The sequence below is a fragment of the Phasianus colchicus genome, chromosome 3 (assembly GCF_987193195.1).
Source record: "Phasianus colchicus chromosome 3, bPhaCol1.hap1.1, whole genome shotgun sequence".
NCBI lineage: Eukaryota > Metazoa > Chordata > Aves > Galliformes > Phasianidae > Phasianus > Phasianus colchicus.
Genome location: NC_143438.1, coordinates 62,798,570 through 62,813,913, shown reverse-complemented (window position 1 = coordinate 62,813,913; position 15,344 = coordinate 62,798,570). Strand labels below are relative to the sequence as shown.

The 15,344-nt window shown below is 36.6% G+C and overlaps 1 protein-coding gene across 2 annotated transcripts; it reads right to left on the bottom strand.

Annotated features, from left to right (window-relative positions):
- Positions 1-2,794: 2,794 nt before the first annotated feature.
- XKR9 (XK related 9) lies at positions 2,795-14,841 on the bottom strand. Of its 2 annotated transcripts, none has more exons than XM_090138349.1 (4): positions 14,732-14,841; positions 11,722-12,282; positions 5,910-6,133; positions 2,795-4,953 (listed from the first exon to the last, which is right to left on the bottom strand). In XM_090138349.1, the coding sequence occupies exons 2-4, from the start codon at positions 11,994-11,996 to the stop codon at positions 4,316-4,318; spliced, it is 1,137 nt and encodes a 378-aa protein (XP_089994475.1). In that variant the 5' UTR covers positions 11,997-12,282; positions 14,732-14,841; the 3' UTR covers positions 2,795-4,315. The 2 variants fall into 2 exon arrangements, with proteins under 2 accessions (XP_089994475.1, XP_089994474.1); XM_090138348.1 differs by lacking the exon at positions 14,732-14,841 and adding an exon at positions 12,544-13,251.
- Between the last annotated feature and the right edge of the window lie 503 nt (positions 14,842-15,344).

Here is a 15,344-nt window from a genome sequence, read left to right as displayed (position 1 = left end):
TGTGTCTGTATGTCCGCTTTAAGAAAAGAAAATACTTGTGTTTAATCAGAGAGACTTAAGATCACTTTTGTGCTGAGCAGGAGGTTCACCAGAAGGCTTTATTAGCAACATTTTGTTATATTCTCATTCCAATAGACAGAAGATCTTCCTTGTAGTGTCATACTGGCACTTCTAGACAAAGTGCCAGTAACAGTGACAATAATGATGAAGACTGTATATTGAGATTGGTGAAATCAGAATCTATCATTTAACTAAGACATGAGTCTTCATCTGAAATCTTTACTATGCTTCCTTATTCTGCTCTACTATTTATAAATGTGTGTACTCAAAAACAAAAATGTTCCTGAAAACAGAAACACATGCATAACCTAGCTACAACACATAATACCAAAAGGCTGGTGCAGTTTGTAGTTTCAACAGTTGTCTGGTTAAGGAAAGTTTAAAGCACTAGTGCTTAACCTAATAAGGTGTATTTTTGCTAAGCTGATAAATGCAAGACTCTCACAGGAGGAATCTTCACTGACTCCTATTTGTTATGTTAGACAGCTGGAGATTAAAAACAAAACAAAAAATCTGGGGATATCTGTACTTCATTCAATTATCAATTGTACAGCCCTGCCATTTTGCTGTCCCTCTACAAAAAGATCTATAAAATTAAGCTAAACTGATAGGAAGGAAGTACAGAAGAGTAGAGAGAGGCAGAATGTGAAAATTATTGAGCTGGAATGGAATGAAATACAAGAACATACATTGCTTCAGGTTCAGGCAAAAATGTTGGTAAGTCAAACCAACTACCTTTGTTTTGCATATGTACTTCTACACCACATAATGAAAATGAAAGATCATAGGTTTGAAAGAGTCTTTGAGATGTAAGACTATAGTGGAAAAGAGGTCTAGTACTTTGAATGTGTAAATATGCAAAGGTTAATCTCTGGGCTTGGGGCTCTTAGGAAGAAATATGTACAGTCCAAATAACAAGGAAGAGGCAGAATGGAGCACCCTGAAGGGTTAAAGTGAACTTTAGTCTTTCACTGATCACCCTCTGGTACTGTGTCTTAATAAATTTCCTCTGTTTATGGAGTGTTTTTGATGGCTGGCAATTCTTTGTTGAAAGTTAAGTGCTCTTTTATATGAATAAATAAAGAAGACTTTGGTTTGAATGAATACATTATTTTGACAAATGTTTATTGGAACCCCAATTATGGCTTCATAAATCAGTGCTATCTGTGGTACATCAGGTGAGCTCACCAATGCCATCAAATGCCACATTGAATATTAGTAGGATAATTAAAACAATTCTGTTGAATGTTGTCCCTCTTACTCAGGCCTGACAGTAGTCAAAACAGGAAGAAACTGTTTATTATTTTTATTTAACTTATTAAAATACTTCTTGTAAGATGTAATGGACCTAAAAATTTTTATTTAAAAAAGAAAGAAAAAACATTTGTTTTCAATTTGCAGTTAGATTAAAATGACAAGGTCAGGCACAATGCATAAACTGAGTGGCAGCTGAATTTTAAGAGTAGTCAGGGAACAGAAAGGACGTGTATAATATCTATTGTTTGAACTTTACACCTTGGTGAAGTGGGGGTTTATTTGTTTTGACTGAATGGCCTCTGATGGTATGAAATGTGTCTATAACCAATCCATATGCTTTCTTGCCTTTCCCTCTCCCTGCTACAATGAATTAGGATAACCAAAAGTATTCAAAAGTCATTGAATTCATTGATTAAGAGAAAGTATTGAATGCAAGATCAAGAAGGAAGGGAGGGTATTCAAACTGTGGGGAAAAAAAGAAAGTCTACCAGGGACATGCTGACAGGAATTCACTTTTCTTCAAGGTCATCTGACTGATAATAGCAAAATGGAGATTTTTCAATATCTGTGGTAGGGTACCAAAGATCTGTTTAAGCTTTATGAAGAGAACCTTTATGGCTTCCCAAAGGATCTGTTCCAAAGTTTAGAATAAGAATGAACTTAGATCCCCAAGAACACGCAAGCGTAAAATGGTGAATGAAAGTTAAGTATAAGGTGTATGTGCTAGTGTGATATAAATTATGATAGAGATCCATTTGTTGCCAAGTTAACTTCCATATAGCATTCCTCTTCTGCTCAGAAGAGGGAATGATGAAACATAAAGAGAATGCAAAAGGGGAGCAATAGAAGCCAGCATGCCGTACACTTCTTTCATTAAAAAAAAAAAAAGTTTTAAGAGTCAGACAGAGATATGACAATGAAATACTTTCAGTTGGAATTTGTCAATTTGCTGATAGGGAGGGGAAAAAAAAAAGTCACTAGGACAAATTTGTTTTGTTTCAATGTAAACTAACCACTCCTTCAGCACAACTCAGGCTCCACATTTCTAGCATCTGGCAAGCAGGCAGACAACCTGGAGGCCCCAGGGCTGAAAGTCTGATGCTCAGTTTCTCAGAAGCTCATGTTTCCCCAGAGATCTGCTTCCCAGATAATGTGCAAGATTTGAGGTCTTCTTCCAAGTAGTAGTTAGAAAAAAAATGCAAGATGATGTTCTTACTTTCGTACCCACCTTCCTGTAGTCCTTTCTCATGATTTCAGATGAGCGAACGATAAAAGCGTAGACAGGAATAAAGGGATTTTAGTCTTCATTATTTAGGATCCTATTTATTTATTTACCTATTGGAGAAAAGAGTGGCATGTTCATACTAAAACCATATATTTTGGTGTCAAAGCACCAGTGCTAGTAATGGCGCCATAGAGAATGGAGACAGAACTTGGGACAGACATGGTATAGACAGAAGGATGGAGCCTTTCTCTTCCTTTTGTAGCACTTACATGGCAAATAAATCTCCAGAGTAGAAAGAAGTGTTGGTTTATATATTTATTTAAGGAAAACTATTGCTCAAGTCATGTGGATTGTGTTTTCTTTTTAAGTTGGAGATGAGGGATTTTCAGATGTAATTTCTTTTTAAAACACTGCTTTTTCATATGCATCCTCAGAAAGACAAATGATGCAGTCCATGCTGTGCACTTAGAAATTAATTCCTACAAATGGGAATACGGAGATGTAAATGGTTGGTGTTGTTAAGACAACTGTGAAAGCAATTATTTGACAACGCAACAGGAAAGGAACATTTAGAAACTTCACTGAGCTCTGCTTAGGCTGGAAGAGTGATAGTCACAGAGCAGTCTGGATAAAAGGCACAGAAAACAACTCTTCAGCACCCTAAGTATCAACCAAAGCATCAGCCCTCCCTCCAGAGTTTAAGAGATGTTTGCTGTCAATCAATAATACTAAAAGATTTTGTTCCTGGCAAAGTTTATCAGCTGTGCTTATCTCTAGTCTCCTTTCTTAAGCACTGTTTCCTCCCTTTGCCTATGGCCATGCTAATTGGAAATGTGAATTATCAGAGAAGAGAAGCCCATTTTTCATAACTCAGATGAAAAAGCCAGCAGCTCTGAGAGACTTCACCTTAGGTGTCATTTCTGAAAAAGCTGAGGCTGGTGACAAAGACTAAAGAAGTTGTACCACTGCATACCTTGCATAGCTTCCTTCTTCAGTGGAAATCAGCATTTTAGTATTCTATCCTGGAGCTCAGAGAATAGGAAAGCTTCAAGGAAGATAGTTCTTTTATTTCTGAGACTTATTGCTGTCAATAAATCACTCAAGCTGCTATTATATTCCAGAACAACAAACTGGCATCACTCCTAAATAAAGGGTGTGTGAAAGATTAGCAGAACAAAAGCAATAAAGGAGTCATTAAAACACCTAGAAGATAAAATGCTTTAAAATAACTCCTCATGTTTTCTTGAAGCATGACAGTGATTGGGTCATAAATCAAAGGTATTCTTCTTCATGGGATGTTTAAGGAGAAGGCAGTGAGGTTTGTATCTGTGCTCATCTATATAAAAACTGCAACTCTTACAGTAATGGGAAGAAACAGCCCACTCACAGATGATCACCCCTCAATATTTCAAATACACTTCTCTTTCCTTCCACCAAGAAAATTAAGCCTTGCTTTTAATAGAATTAACATACATAAACAGAATACGTTGGTAATGCTAATTTTCATTTTACTTGCTTTTAGCTTTTCCTGTTTTATTTGCACTGCTAAAAACTAAAACAGTGAATTGGGTCGGATGGATAAATAGATTCCTTTAAAAAGTAACACTGACTAGCACATAGAAAAATATTCATGTTATAAAGGCACTTTATATAACATGATGGAAAAGTTATTCAATAACTCTAGTGTTGCTTAGTAAAAATGCATAAGAAACAAAGACAGAGAAGCGCACACTGCAGCATTTGCTTTGCAGTCTACACCAAAGCCTATACTGCTCATTGCATTATGAAATTTTGAAATCTATCAACTTCCATGTTGTCTCCTCCCCTCCTATCAACTTCATCAAAAAATGTCTGTTGCTTGCAGTAAGTAACGGGGTGAAAATATTTGTAATAAACAACAAGAAAAATAATACCTAACACCAGACTGAGAATAGTTAAGATGCTCACAACTGTAAGATGTACTTCCTCAATAACAGCAGGTTTCCAAAACAAACATACAAGCAAAATACCTACAGTTACAAGGGTGTGAGTAGCATAATAAATAGAAATGCAAGCTTTTGTTTTTCTCCCCTTTATGTTAAAAAAAGTAAAAAGTAGAATGATTCCAACAACAGTTCTGTACAGATATTCCATCTCTGTGGATTTGCAAAATGTTGTGTGCTGTTTCAAAGTCCAGGCAAAGCCGCAGCTCCAAAGAAGTATCAGCAGAATTACAGAACTTCTAACACTTAGTAGAGTGATCAGTGAAATACTGAGTATCCAAGAAGTGATGGTGAACAGTTTATAGAAGAGATACACAAACTTGGGAAGCACTTGCAGTTCCTCTTTATCAGGCAGAGATTTTCGTAGTGATATCTGATAATCGACCATTGAAAAGGAAATACCACAAAATGAAATAATAATGGCAGTATCTAAACAAAACACAAAAACAAATGTTAGACTTGACTTAAGAGAAGAATTTCTTTTATGTTAGAACTTCTGGATGTTTGGACTATTTTATGCTTTCTTTGTGCTATCTTGCTACCAGCTTCAAATATCCTCTGTGCTCCTGAACAAGACACGTTCATTTTAAGGCTCAGTTTAGTTGCCTAAATCTGGACACTATTGTTATTTGGGATCTCTTGCTGTTGCTAATCTCATAAATGTTCATTGTGTTTGTCATTTGCACACACAGATGACTTAGGAACTCTTAAGGTGTTGCAAATACCTTATACCCATACATAGTTGAGTTTGGGCAACTGATATTGACAAAGATGCTTGTTACATCAGCATCTATAGCTGAGACTTGACCCTTTTTGTGGTCATATTTAAGATGAAATTCGTCTGAACATTTTATCTCAGTACCTGTGAACTCATGGACTATCTAAGAACCCTACCTAACAGTGCAGATCTCTTCAGACTGAAATTATAATGAAATGCAAAGCAATAACACAGTGAAGTATACATTTACCAAACTATTTTTAAAATATTATCCAGTAACGTGAGTTATTGTATGGGAACTGCTGAATCACGGCCTGAACCTCTGATTGATCACCTGAGGTGAGCAATGAGTCAGCCATGGGAGCACAGGTGAAGGCAATTCACCTGTGCTGTTGGAAGGGGTGGAGCCTGGCTCCACTTCTCCTAGACCCATTTAAGAGCTGATTTAAATGGGGAAGGATCTCTTCTAGAGATCCCCTCCTCTGGAGTTTTGTAGTGAGCCCAGGATATGGGTAAGCTTTCTATCTATTCTGTATTGGTATAATAACTGCGTAGCCAAACTCTGTGGTTTATTTCATGACTGTAACATCTGTATATTTGTTGATTATACAGTTATACTTTTAGGTAAGATTCTCAACTTCCAAATCACAGTAAAAGAAATACTCACATTGATAGAAATCATGGTTGTTGTGTTCCATAAGTACGTAAATCTGAATGAAGAGTTGTGGTGTGGTCTCAAGAAAAGTCTTGAATACCCTGAGCATGTTAATATCAGTCAGTACATCAATAGCTTGTTTCTGAATGATATTGGGAGGGTCTGTTTCTGATACATCTCCACTGCTGTCTTGTCTAAAAGCAGCTTGGCAGCCATACTTCAAGGCAAACCAATATCTATTTAAAAAGAAAAAAAATAAAAGAGAGAGAGACTTGGTTAGACCATGTTTTTTGAAAGTACAATTCTATAAACCTATGTTGGCTGACAAATTCTTTTCCATTTCATTCTCTAGTCATATTTTATCTTTGAATGTACCTTCTGGTAAGATAAAATTTAGACCAGTATCTGACTGGTGTCAGTGATATCAGATATTCGTTTATACCCACTGATACTGATGCAACGTAAAACTAATAGAAGAGAATGAGGCTTGCTTGAATAAACATTACAAGTATTACTTTGTTGGGTTTTTATTTGTTGAAAGATAACGAATTTCTGAAAATTCCCTGAGCAGTTCTTATCACTTTCTCAAAGATACTCATTTACTTTCTTTGTATCCTTCTAAGAGTATTAGTGAATACCCAGCTGTGAATATCTGGCATGTAGAGATAGGTCTATAAACCCTGAGGATAATATCTGATGAACTACAAACATACAACAGGATTTCATCAGAAATATAAAAACACTCAAGTGTTCTTTTCTAAATAATCACAAAGACTCTAATTTCAGAAAACTACTTTCAAGACAGATGGATCTCCTGGGACTGCAGATTCTATTATCTGAGTAGTTTTACATAAACACATCATTTGCTTCAGCAAGTGATTGCACCTGCATGACTTTTAGAGCAGTAATAGTTTATTTTCAATTAAGACTAAATGAAAACTTCCTCTAAAAGAACTGAAAACTCAGAAATACATGGAGCACAAGAAGAACTTATTCTGTTCAGGATATCTCTAATGTCATGCTCGAGGATAAATAAAACCTAGATTTTATTTCTTTTTCCAAGGCTTTTGCTTCAGGCCTGAAGGCAGATATAGCATGTCAGAAGGAAGGGAACAATTAAGTTGTAATTTAAAAAATGTTTTGATAGCTAAGGAAGGAACCAGATTTTGTACATGGTAATTTTTACACTTCTGTTAGGAGAACAGAATGGTGGCTGCGACCTGATGTAGGACCAGAAATCCTGCTGCTGCAAATTATGGTATTTACTTGATGGAGTCGATCACTCTTGGCCCTGGTGAATGATCTGGCTCATAGTACTAGTGTTCTGCAAGCCAGGGGAGGTAGATAACTTTCTACCTGTGAGCGATGAAATGCATCAGTTACAGAGGAATGGGTTCTCACTGCCAATAACCTACTGCCAGCCAGCTCTTTCCCATCATAAAGCAAAGCGATGCTTGCTCTCTTCTGCCAGTTACCTGCTTTCAAGTGGCTGTGCAGGCAGTAGGCTAGAACTGAAGCACAGCAATAAGCACTGTCATTGCTAGCAGTAGGCCATAAGCATTGTACTGACTCTGCAAAACCTTGAAAATTTTGCTTGTCGGCTTATGTGAAGTTTTCTTGGCCTGCCTGCAACATTGTTTTCCTGCATGTAATCAAAATTGGCTTAGCTTGGATTTTCTGCAGGAGAAAAAAATTTTTTTTTTTCTGGCTGATCAGTTGATGCTTCTGTTTATTTTTGTGTGGCAAAGTCATGGTTTTACATAGGTAATGTTAACAACCTGCTATTCTAAATTGAGATATATATGACTGACATTATAACACAGGATAGAGAAAAACAGTTTTGGTTCGATAACAGAAGTCCTGAAATGTAGAGATGCAGGAGAAAAAGTAGTGTATAGGATGATAAGGGATGTCTGTGCATGGGAGGCAACAAGGCTATAAATTAATCACTAATGGTGATTTGTGAAGCCACAAAGTAACAAAAACAGTTTATGAGAATTGATACATGCTACTATGGCAATATGTGGATTAATATGGAAATACAGCTTCTGCATGAGGGGAGCGGTGCTGAGCTCTGCTCTCTGATGAGAGTGACAGGACCTGAGGGAATGGGATAGAGCTGTGTCCCAGTACTACAGCGTATGTCCCATCTAATTGGATTATGCCAGTGAAGATTTGGATGCCAGCTGGAATGTATAATTCCATGGAACAAGGATGTGTACTTGGTAGATGTGACTTGGTAGCAACAGTTGTCCCTTCTCAATTCTGATCAGGCAATCACAATTTGCAACTTGAAATAAATCTTTAATCAAAAGAAATTTCTTCTTTGCTGCACTTAAACTTAATCTTCCAAGTATCAAAAGGCTTGGATTAAATCCATGAAACTGAAGTGACTATGTCAATATCTTGGGGCAGTACATTTGTGTTAAGAGAGCATGAGTATGTGTTATTTTGTGACTTCTAACTCACAGAGCCTTAAAAACTTTCCACTTCTAATTATCTGTACCTCACTGACTTTGTACCTTAAATACCTTCCTAACAACTTCATTCTGCAGATGTTCTTGTTGCACACAAACTTATAGAGGCGCGTTATGAGTATCGCTTCTCATTTTTAATCAATTCGTGGTCTGGGAATGTTTTACCAGGTGCTAAACTTGTACCAGTACCACTGAAGGTCATCCATGTTGTGTCTGATTTTCTCTTCACATTTTTTAAAAATGACATGAAATAATAGTGGGTTTAAGAGGTTGCTCTATTGTTTCATGTACTTAGAATATGTATCTACAAATAAGCAAAAAACACTTTTCATCTGTTTAAAGCTGTGGGGTATCTTGATCCTTTCTTGAAGCACCAAGAAGTAAAATAGCAGCTACCAACATCACAGTGGCAGCTGCTGCTATGGCCTGCTGTTCTGACAGGAATGTTATTCCTTGCTAAAATTTAGTCTTTCTCAAATGTCCTTGACTGATGCTGCAAATTGCTACAAGTCAGTGAATTCATATGCTGTTCCAGGGAAACATTCCCTTTTTCCAAATTCACTGATTGTGTTATTATCTTAACGTTGGCTATTACGCTGCAGTCTGTTCTGAATTCTATTAACGTCTGTGGGACCCACTTAAATAGATCAGGTTGAAAATAATTTTAGTTGGTATGGCTAATATATACTTTAACAACTCCATTTTGTCTTTACAAACTCCATTCAGAGAATAACATTTTGTATAAAATTTAATGGTATGTCAGTTATCTTTCCATTAAAATAAAGCCTTATTAGATACTGAATAGTTTAAATTTCTTTCTTTTATATGTATAATACATTCATATATATATGCATATGACTTCCATAATTATTATTTAGCACTGATATTGTGATTTAAAAAAAAACTGGCGAACTTCTATTAATCTGAGTACTGTACAAACTAATACAGTTAAGTTTCCTGTTTCAAAGGCAAAGCTAGAGGTATAAAAGGCATAAGAGAACAAAGAAATGAAGGAAGAGAGTTTAGTGAAGTGTATTAATATCTTCCAAATTCAGGCATCATTAGTTCACTGGCTGAGTCAGTATTTACTGACTAGGCCCCCATTTCCCTCTTTGATGGGTGGAGAAGATAGGTTCCTGCCCTCTGGGTAAGCTCACCTTAACAGTTATGACCTGACTCTTGACAATATCTATTTTGACTGTATTGACTATAGAGATAAACCTGGGAGACTCACTGTCTACATTTACTGGGTACATCAGATGACCGAGGAGGGGAGTGTACATGCATACGTTTAAGAAAACAAATGTAATAGGAAGTACATAATAGCTGATGACAATGTACAAGCACAGGTGTCAGCTTGCTGTTACCAATTTACACCTTACAGTGTGCATTATCACACTATTGAATTTTGAGGAGTGGCTCATTTATATATATATATATGATATACATATATATATATATATATATATATCAACCTGGGAACTCTTTCCAAGCAGAAGCAGCAGCATGAGACAAAACACAATTTGTCCAATAGAGAACAAGGGGACCAAGACAGCCACACTGCATTGACTACAGAAGACAAAATTACATTTGCTAGATAACAAACTGCTAAGAGAGATGTTGCTAATTGTATGAAGGAAACAGTGAAAAATTGTGATAAGATGTAACCAATTGAAGGTGTAGGAAATAAAGTAATACATTGAAAATGTGTCTGTAGAGGCAATGTTTTGAATAGATGAATTGATGTAAGAGTTAAATCAAGATTACATCACCAAGAACTGTAGATGATCAGAACTTAATTCTGAATGGCGAAGAGGAGAGTTTTTAAAGATAGGCACAAATCAGAGGGAGACTTTAGGGGCAACCTGGGTGTGTTAAACCAAGCCAAAGGTGAAACCAGAATTGAGTACAGATTACAAAGAATGATGTCATTGTAGAGAAAGGGGAAGAAGGGAGGCTTACCATATGCCACTGCAGTTTCTGGTTTAACATTTATCATGGGTTATAAGAAACTGAACTCAGAGCCTTAATTTCCTTCGGAAGAAACAAGCTCAGATTAACTAAAAACTGAAGATTAAAAGCCTTGGAAATGGACAAAAAGGAGGGTGCTACAGCAGGCCCTGAGACATCTCCCTAAAAGGCAGAATGTGGTACAGTCCCTGTGGCTGCACATCTCACATGAACCAACCTGTGCTGACTGATTTGAACACGAAGCCATTCAGAGAAATTGAAGAGGGATTTTTTTTGTCCTTCAAAACAAAGTATTTTAAAGCTTTTCTAACTCATGACACCAGTAAGATTAAATTTGTCAGTAAGTGCTTCTCTGTGAAGTTTAGGGCATCAGGATAGTACAAGGAACAGCAGGAAAGTAAAGCTGGTGAGCAAAAGAAAAAAGAATATTGAGAAGCAAAAGTTAACTGTGATGAGCAAAACCTTCAACATTCTCCTTAAGCCGTGATAACATAAAATGAATACATGTGTGTGCAAGGGGAAGCTTTACATTGACATAAATATTTCCTTACTGCCCTTTAATTCGTATAGAAATTTAAAGCAGGCTTTTAAAATACTTATTTTATTAAGTGTCTCTGAGGAGTCTATATCTTCCTGTGTTTATTGCATGTAACTTACACAAAAATAATTAAAATTCAGTTCCTCAGGACTTTTCACAAGAAACTTTCAAATCATTTTGAAAACAAAAGTAAAACCTTATCCCAAATGATCTCTGTAATGACAATGATAATTTTGCAGCAATACCACAATGAAAGTTAAAGAAAGAATCTTACATGTATAAATCTTAAACCTTTTTCTGGACATGTACCTGTCAGGAAACAAAGGAACCAATCACCATTAACTCAGTCCCTATAGAATGTATCCTTCTTTAGTATTTAACAATTCATTTCTCTCCCGAATCTTGTGGTTTTCTAAGTATTGATAGACACTTGGATTTACGAATTACCTCTTCAGCTCTCTCTCCTACTTAGTGTAACCAAATGAATTCTCTTCCTAGCGTCACTTTAACGACTTACAATTCTTTATCAGTTAAGACAGTACTTCTCTGTAAAGCAAGAATTGTTTATAAATATACCTCATTAAAAGGTTGATGAATCAAATAGATTATTATTGATAAGTAAAATTAAATAGAAATCTGCATTTGCAGCAAAACTTGACATAAGCATAAGCAGCAGAATCCACTTATATGGACCAATGATTGTTAACACAAGTATCCCTGAAGTCATATTAACATGACATCCTGGCACTGGCATTTCTTTTTAAAAAAGGCTAAAAGCAGTATGATTTTTGATTTTAAATTAAAAACAAAAAACAAACAACAAAAAGACAAAGCTTACCTTATAAAAATTCCACAGTGAAAGAAATGAACTAGAAAGATCCAATCTAGCTTCCCAGGAGCAGTACCTTTCCAGTCGTTTTTAAACCATTGATAACTGAATACCTGAGTTATTAGTGACGAAAGGCCCCTAAAACAGAGTATCAGTATAGCCCAACAATATTGTCCTTCATAGAAATATTTACTAGCAACCCAGAAATCCACTCCAATATCAGCTATGTAAACCATAATTCCACCAACTAAAAAAATAAAATTCCATTTGGTAAATTTCATCATGCATTAGATTGTCACTGTGGTCATTCTGTCCTCATTTTAAGTGAGGGAAAGTCGGAATAAATCCAAATGCTTTCCTACAGCAGAGTCCTTTTTCCTGTTTGTAGTGCTTTATGCAGGCAAAAGTTGGTTACATGTTTTTATTATGGCAAGTTAAAACAAAAATACTTCCATTTTCCCATGTTCTCAATTGAAATATTAAGCTAACTTTTTTGATGCATGCCTACTCTGTAAAACATAAATCTAGATTGTCTTTGTGGTTGGTTCAGTCATTCTTCTTTACTGGTTCCTAAACAGAAGAAAAAGGAAGATCATCAGCAATGATAATTTTTTTTATTGAATCATAGCAATTCTTTTTTTTTTTTAAGTTATCACAGTTCACATACAAAGCAGAATTTACTGATATATCTGTAAACAATCAGTGTAAAAGAAGCTGCACCTCTGAACACCCCCTAGTCACTCATCCTCCCAACCACTGTGGTTCTACACCTTACTAAGCAGCTTCTGAGACAACTTTTAATTGTAGCAAAACACCAAGAAACAAGCTTACCTCTAATCACTTTTAAAGCCAGTTTATGGAAAAAAAGAGTGACTCCATTCCAGAACTTGAGCTTGCAAATGACTCGTGCAAGGCTGAGAGAGCTCCTGTCCTGGGTACACAGCGGTGTATCAGAGTACACGTCACTATGCCATTTCCATCTGAGTGGCTGACTGTGTGTGCATGCACCTCATAGTTTCACTTTTTGTGCTCATTTGTCCCAGTGCAGCAATGAAGTGCTGAGCAGGCCTGTGCTTCTCCTATGAAGGAGACATGGAAGGAGCCGGGTGTGTTCCTACACCTCACTGACAGATGTCTCACAGCCTGCATCAGTAGCAGCTATGTGTGGATGACCTAACCACACTATCTACCACAAATGGAATTTGTTCACAGTCCAAACTCTGTGTAGATTGCCTAACGTAGCAAGGATTCTTGTGATCTCTTTGATTAGTCCTTCTACAGATTGGTGATACTTGACAGGTGAGTCATAAAAGCTATAAAAAAAAAAAAAGCTATATACATACATCCTTTGTCTCATTCGGTTCCACCTCTGCTAATCTGTAAATGTTAGAATTAGAGCATCCCCTTTTTGTTTGCACTTCCTCTGAAAAAATAAAGGCTTCTGGCAGCAATCCCAAGGAAGAAGAGGCAGGAGGTGCCAGAGCAGCAGGCTCGGTCCTTCCAAAACCCAAGGGCAACAGGCTGTGCCATGAGGGTAACTGCACCAGCCTCCTGCAGATTTTTGTGAGTTTAGGCTCACCATCCTGGAGGAATGAGCCCTGAAAAGAGAGCCTAAGCTCCTAATTTCCTAAAGAGAACAGTGGGGACATACCAGCCTAAATAGGTGCTGGGTCTGGGTCTCTAAGCATTATTATTATTATTTAATCTAGGCCTTAGCTATTCCTTGCCTCTTGTCTGTTTCCTACTGAGGTTGCACATCCTGGCCCAGTAAAGGTCAGAAAGGTGATCTCATAGTTAGGACAGCTGGTATCCTTTCACCATCCTTTCCTATCCTCTCCAAAACATCACTAGTCTCCTTCAAATCACTAGTGAAACTACATCCAACTTACAGGCAGATTCAGGGAAGTGGACTTTAGTACAGTCTAGCATAAACTGAGCTTTACAGATGTTTCATAAGCTGAAAATTTATGTATGAATCAACTTAATAGCTTATAAGCAGGGTTCATTCAATAAAATTGAAAACAAAAACCCTGCATTTACTTTATAGAAGAGCATCATGTCAGTCTACAACTGGATGTACATCCTTTTTGTGACAAGAACATTATGCACAACTTTTGGAACAGATTTAAAAAAAAAAAAAAGATGCACTATTTGTGTAGAAGACACAACAGTAAATGGCAAGGTAACGATTGGCTGCAAACAGAAATTTCCCTGTGCAGGTAGTTAATGGCCAAAGAAGGCAGTATAATAGGTTTCATATTTAATAAATAATACTGTATTCACCATTTCAGTGGTGAAGAATAGCCTCTAATTTTATGCCTGGAATGAATAATTAGGGTAATTGGACTTCTCCATCTTTACAGCCTTCCCAGGCTTCTGTGAGCACTCAACAAACTGGAGTTATCTTATTGTGTTATTAACCCTAATTAGAAAGGAAGTTTTACAGGCTACATCCAGATGCAGAAAAAAAAATCACAAAGGGTTGCTGGAAGCCAGGTGATTTCTACCACTGAAACGCATCCTGCCCAAGCAGCTGCCATACTGTCTGTCTGCAGTCCTGCCTGGTATGGAAAGCCATCAGGTAAGCTGAGATTTACAAAGACTTACAAAATCCACATCCCCCATAGTCCCACATCTTAATATCAAGACCAAGCATGAATGTCTGCTCACAGGTGAAATCTCTGTTGAAGATCTCAGCTCTTAACATTCCCCTATATTTTATCCACAAGAACACTCTTTGGAGAAACAGAACAGTGTTGTGCACCAGTCGGGGAACAATTAAATACTACTAGACAGAATGCGTTATATTACTCACAGTTATCTTGTCTTTAACAAATAAGAGCTAGCATGACAGGAACAAGCAGAGTATAGAGTCTGTCACTCAACAGAAATGTAAACCTACCTTGAAAGCTAACATAATTCAATAGAATTAGTTTATAATAAAGCAGAACCAACAAAATGTTATTAACTAGAGTTTCTGTTTTCATGATTCAAGTGCTATTACAAAATGCAGACTTACCATAACACTGGCCTCAATAAACACGCAACAGATTTTTCATGTAAAAAAAAGCTGGAGATCTGTGTATTTGCAGGTTTTCCATCCAGACTTCCTTGAGACTCATAACACAAGAAAAGTTTCAGGGCTTACTGACATAACACAAACTGAAACTAAAACCATATGCAAACCATGTGACATAGTTAATGATTTTTTACCTGTCAAGAACTGTTATTCTTATGAATGCATTATAAAAATTCCATTCTAAAGAGGCTATTTATAAATCTCTGTCTATGTTTAATATATTATAAAATTCCCTTCAATAAATGAATTTGACACTTTACTCCTTAACGGTCAAAATAAAAAAAAAAAAAACAGAATCCCACTTTTCCTCTGTGTGTGTGTATGCACGTTCAAACTGAGAATATGGTTTGTCAGACCTGTTGAGCAAAAAGCCAATATATATTTATGAAAACATATGAATATATCTGTGTTTATATATTGTGGGGAAGTCTCTGGACTGCTAGAGACGCAACAGCACACCAATGTGGTTAAAAGCTGTTAGTCCACTTTATTGTTAAGCACTATTCTATTTATACATGTTAACAAAACACTCTTCAACCGTTCACACAGGCAC

Bases quoted from the DNA above. Each gene is read 5' to 3' on its own strand.
- XKR9 (XM_090138349.1), bottom strand. From the start codon at position 11,996: ATGATGAAATTTACCAAATGGAATTTTATTTTTTTAGTTGGTGGAATT. The intron at 6,134-11,721 runs GTAAGCTTTGTC...CTTTTTAAATAG, and splicing joins CACTGTGGAATTTTTATAAG to ATATTGGTTTGCCTTGAAGT. The intron at 4,954-5,909 runs GTGAGTATTTCT...TGTTTTGTTTAG, and splicing joins CAACCATGATTTCTATCAAT to ATACTGCCATTATTATTTCA.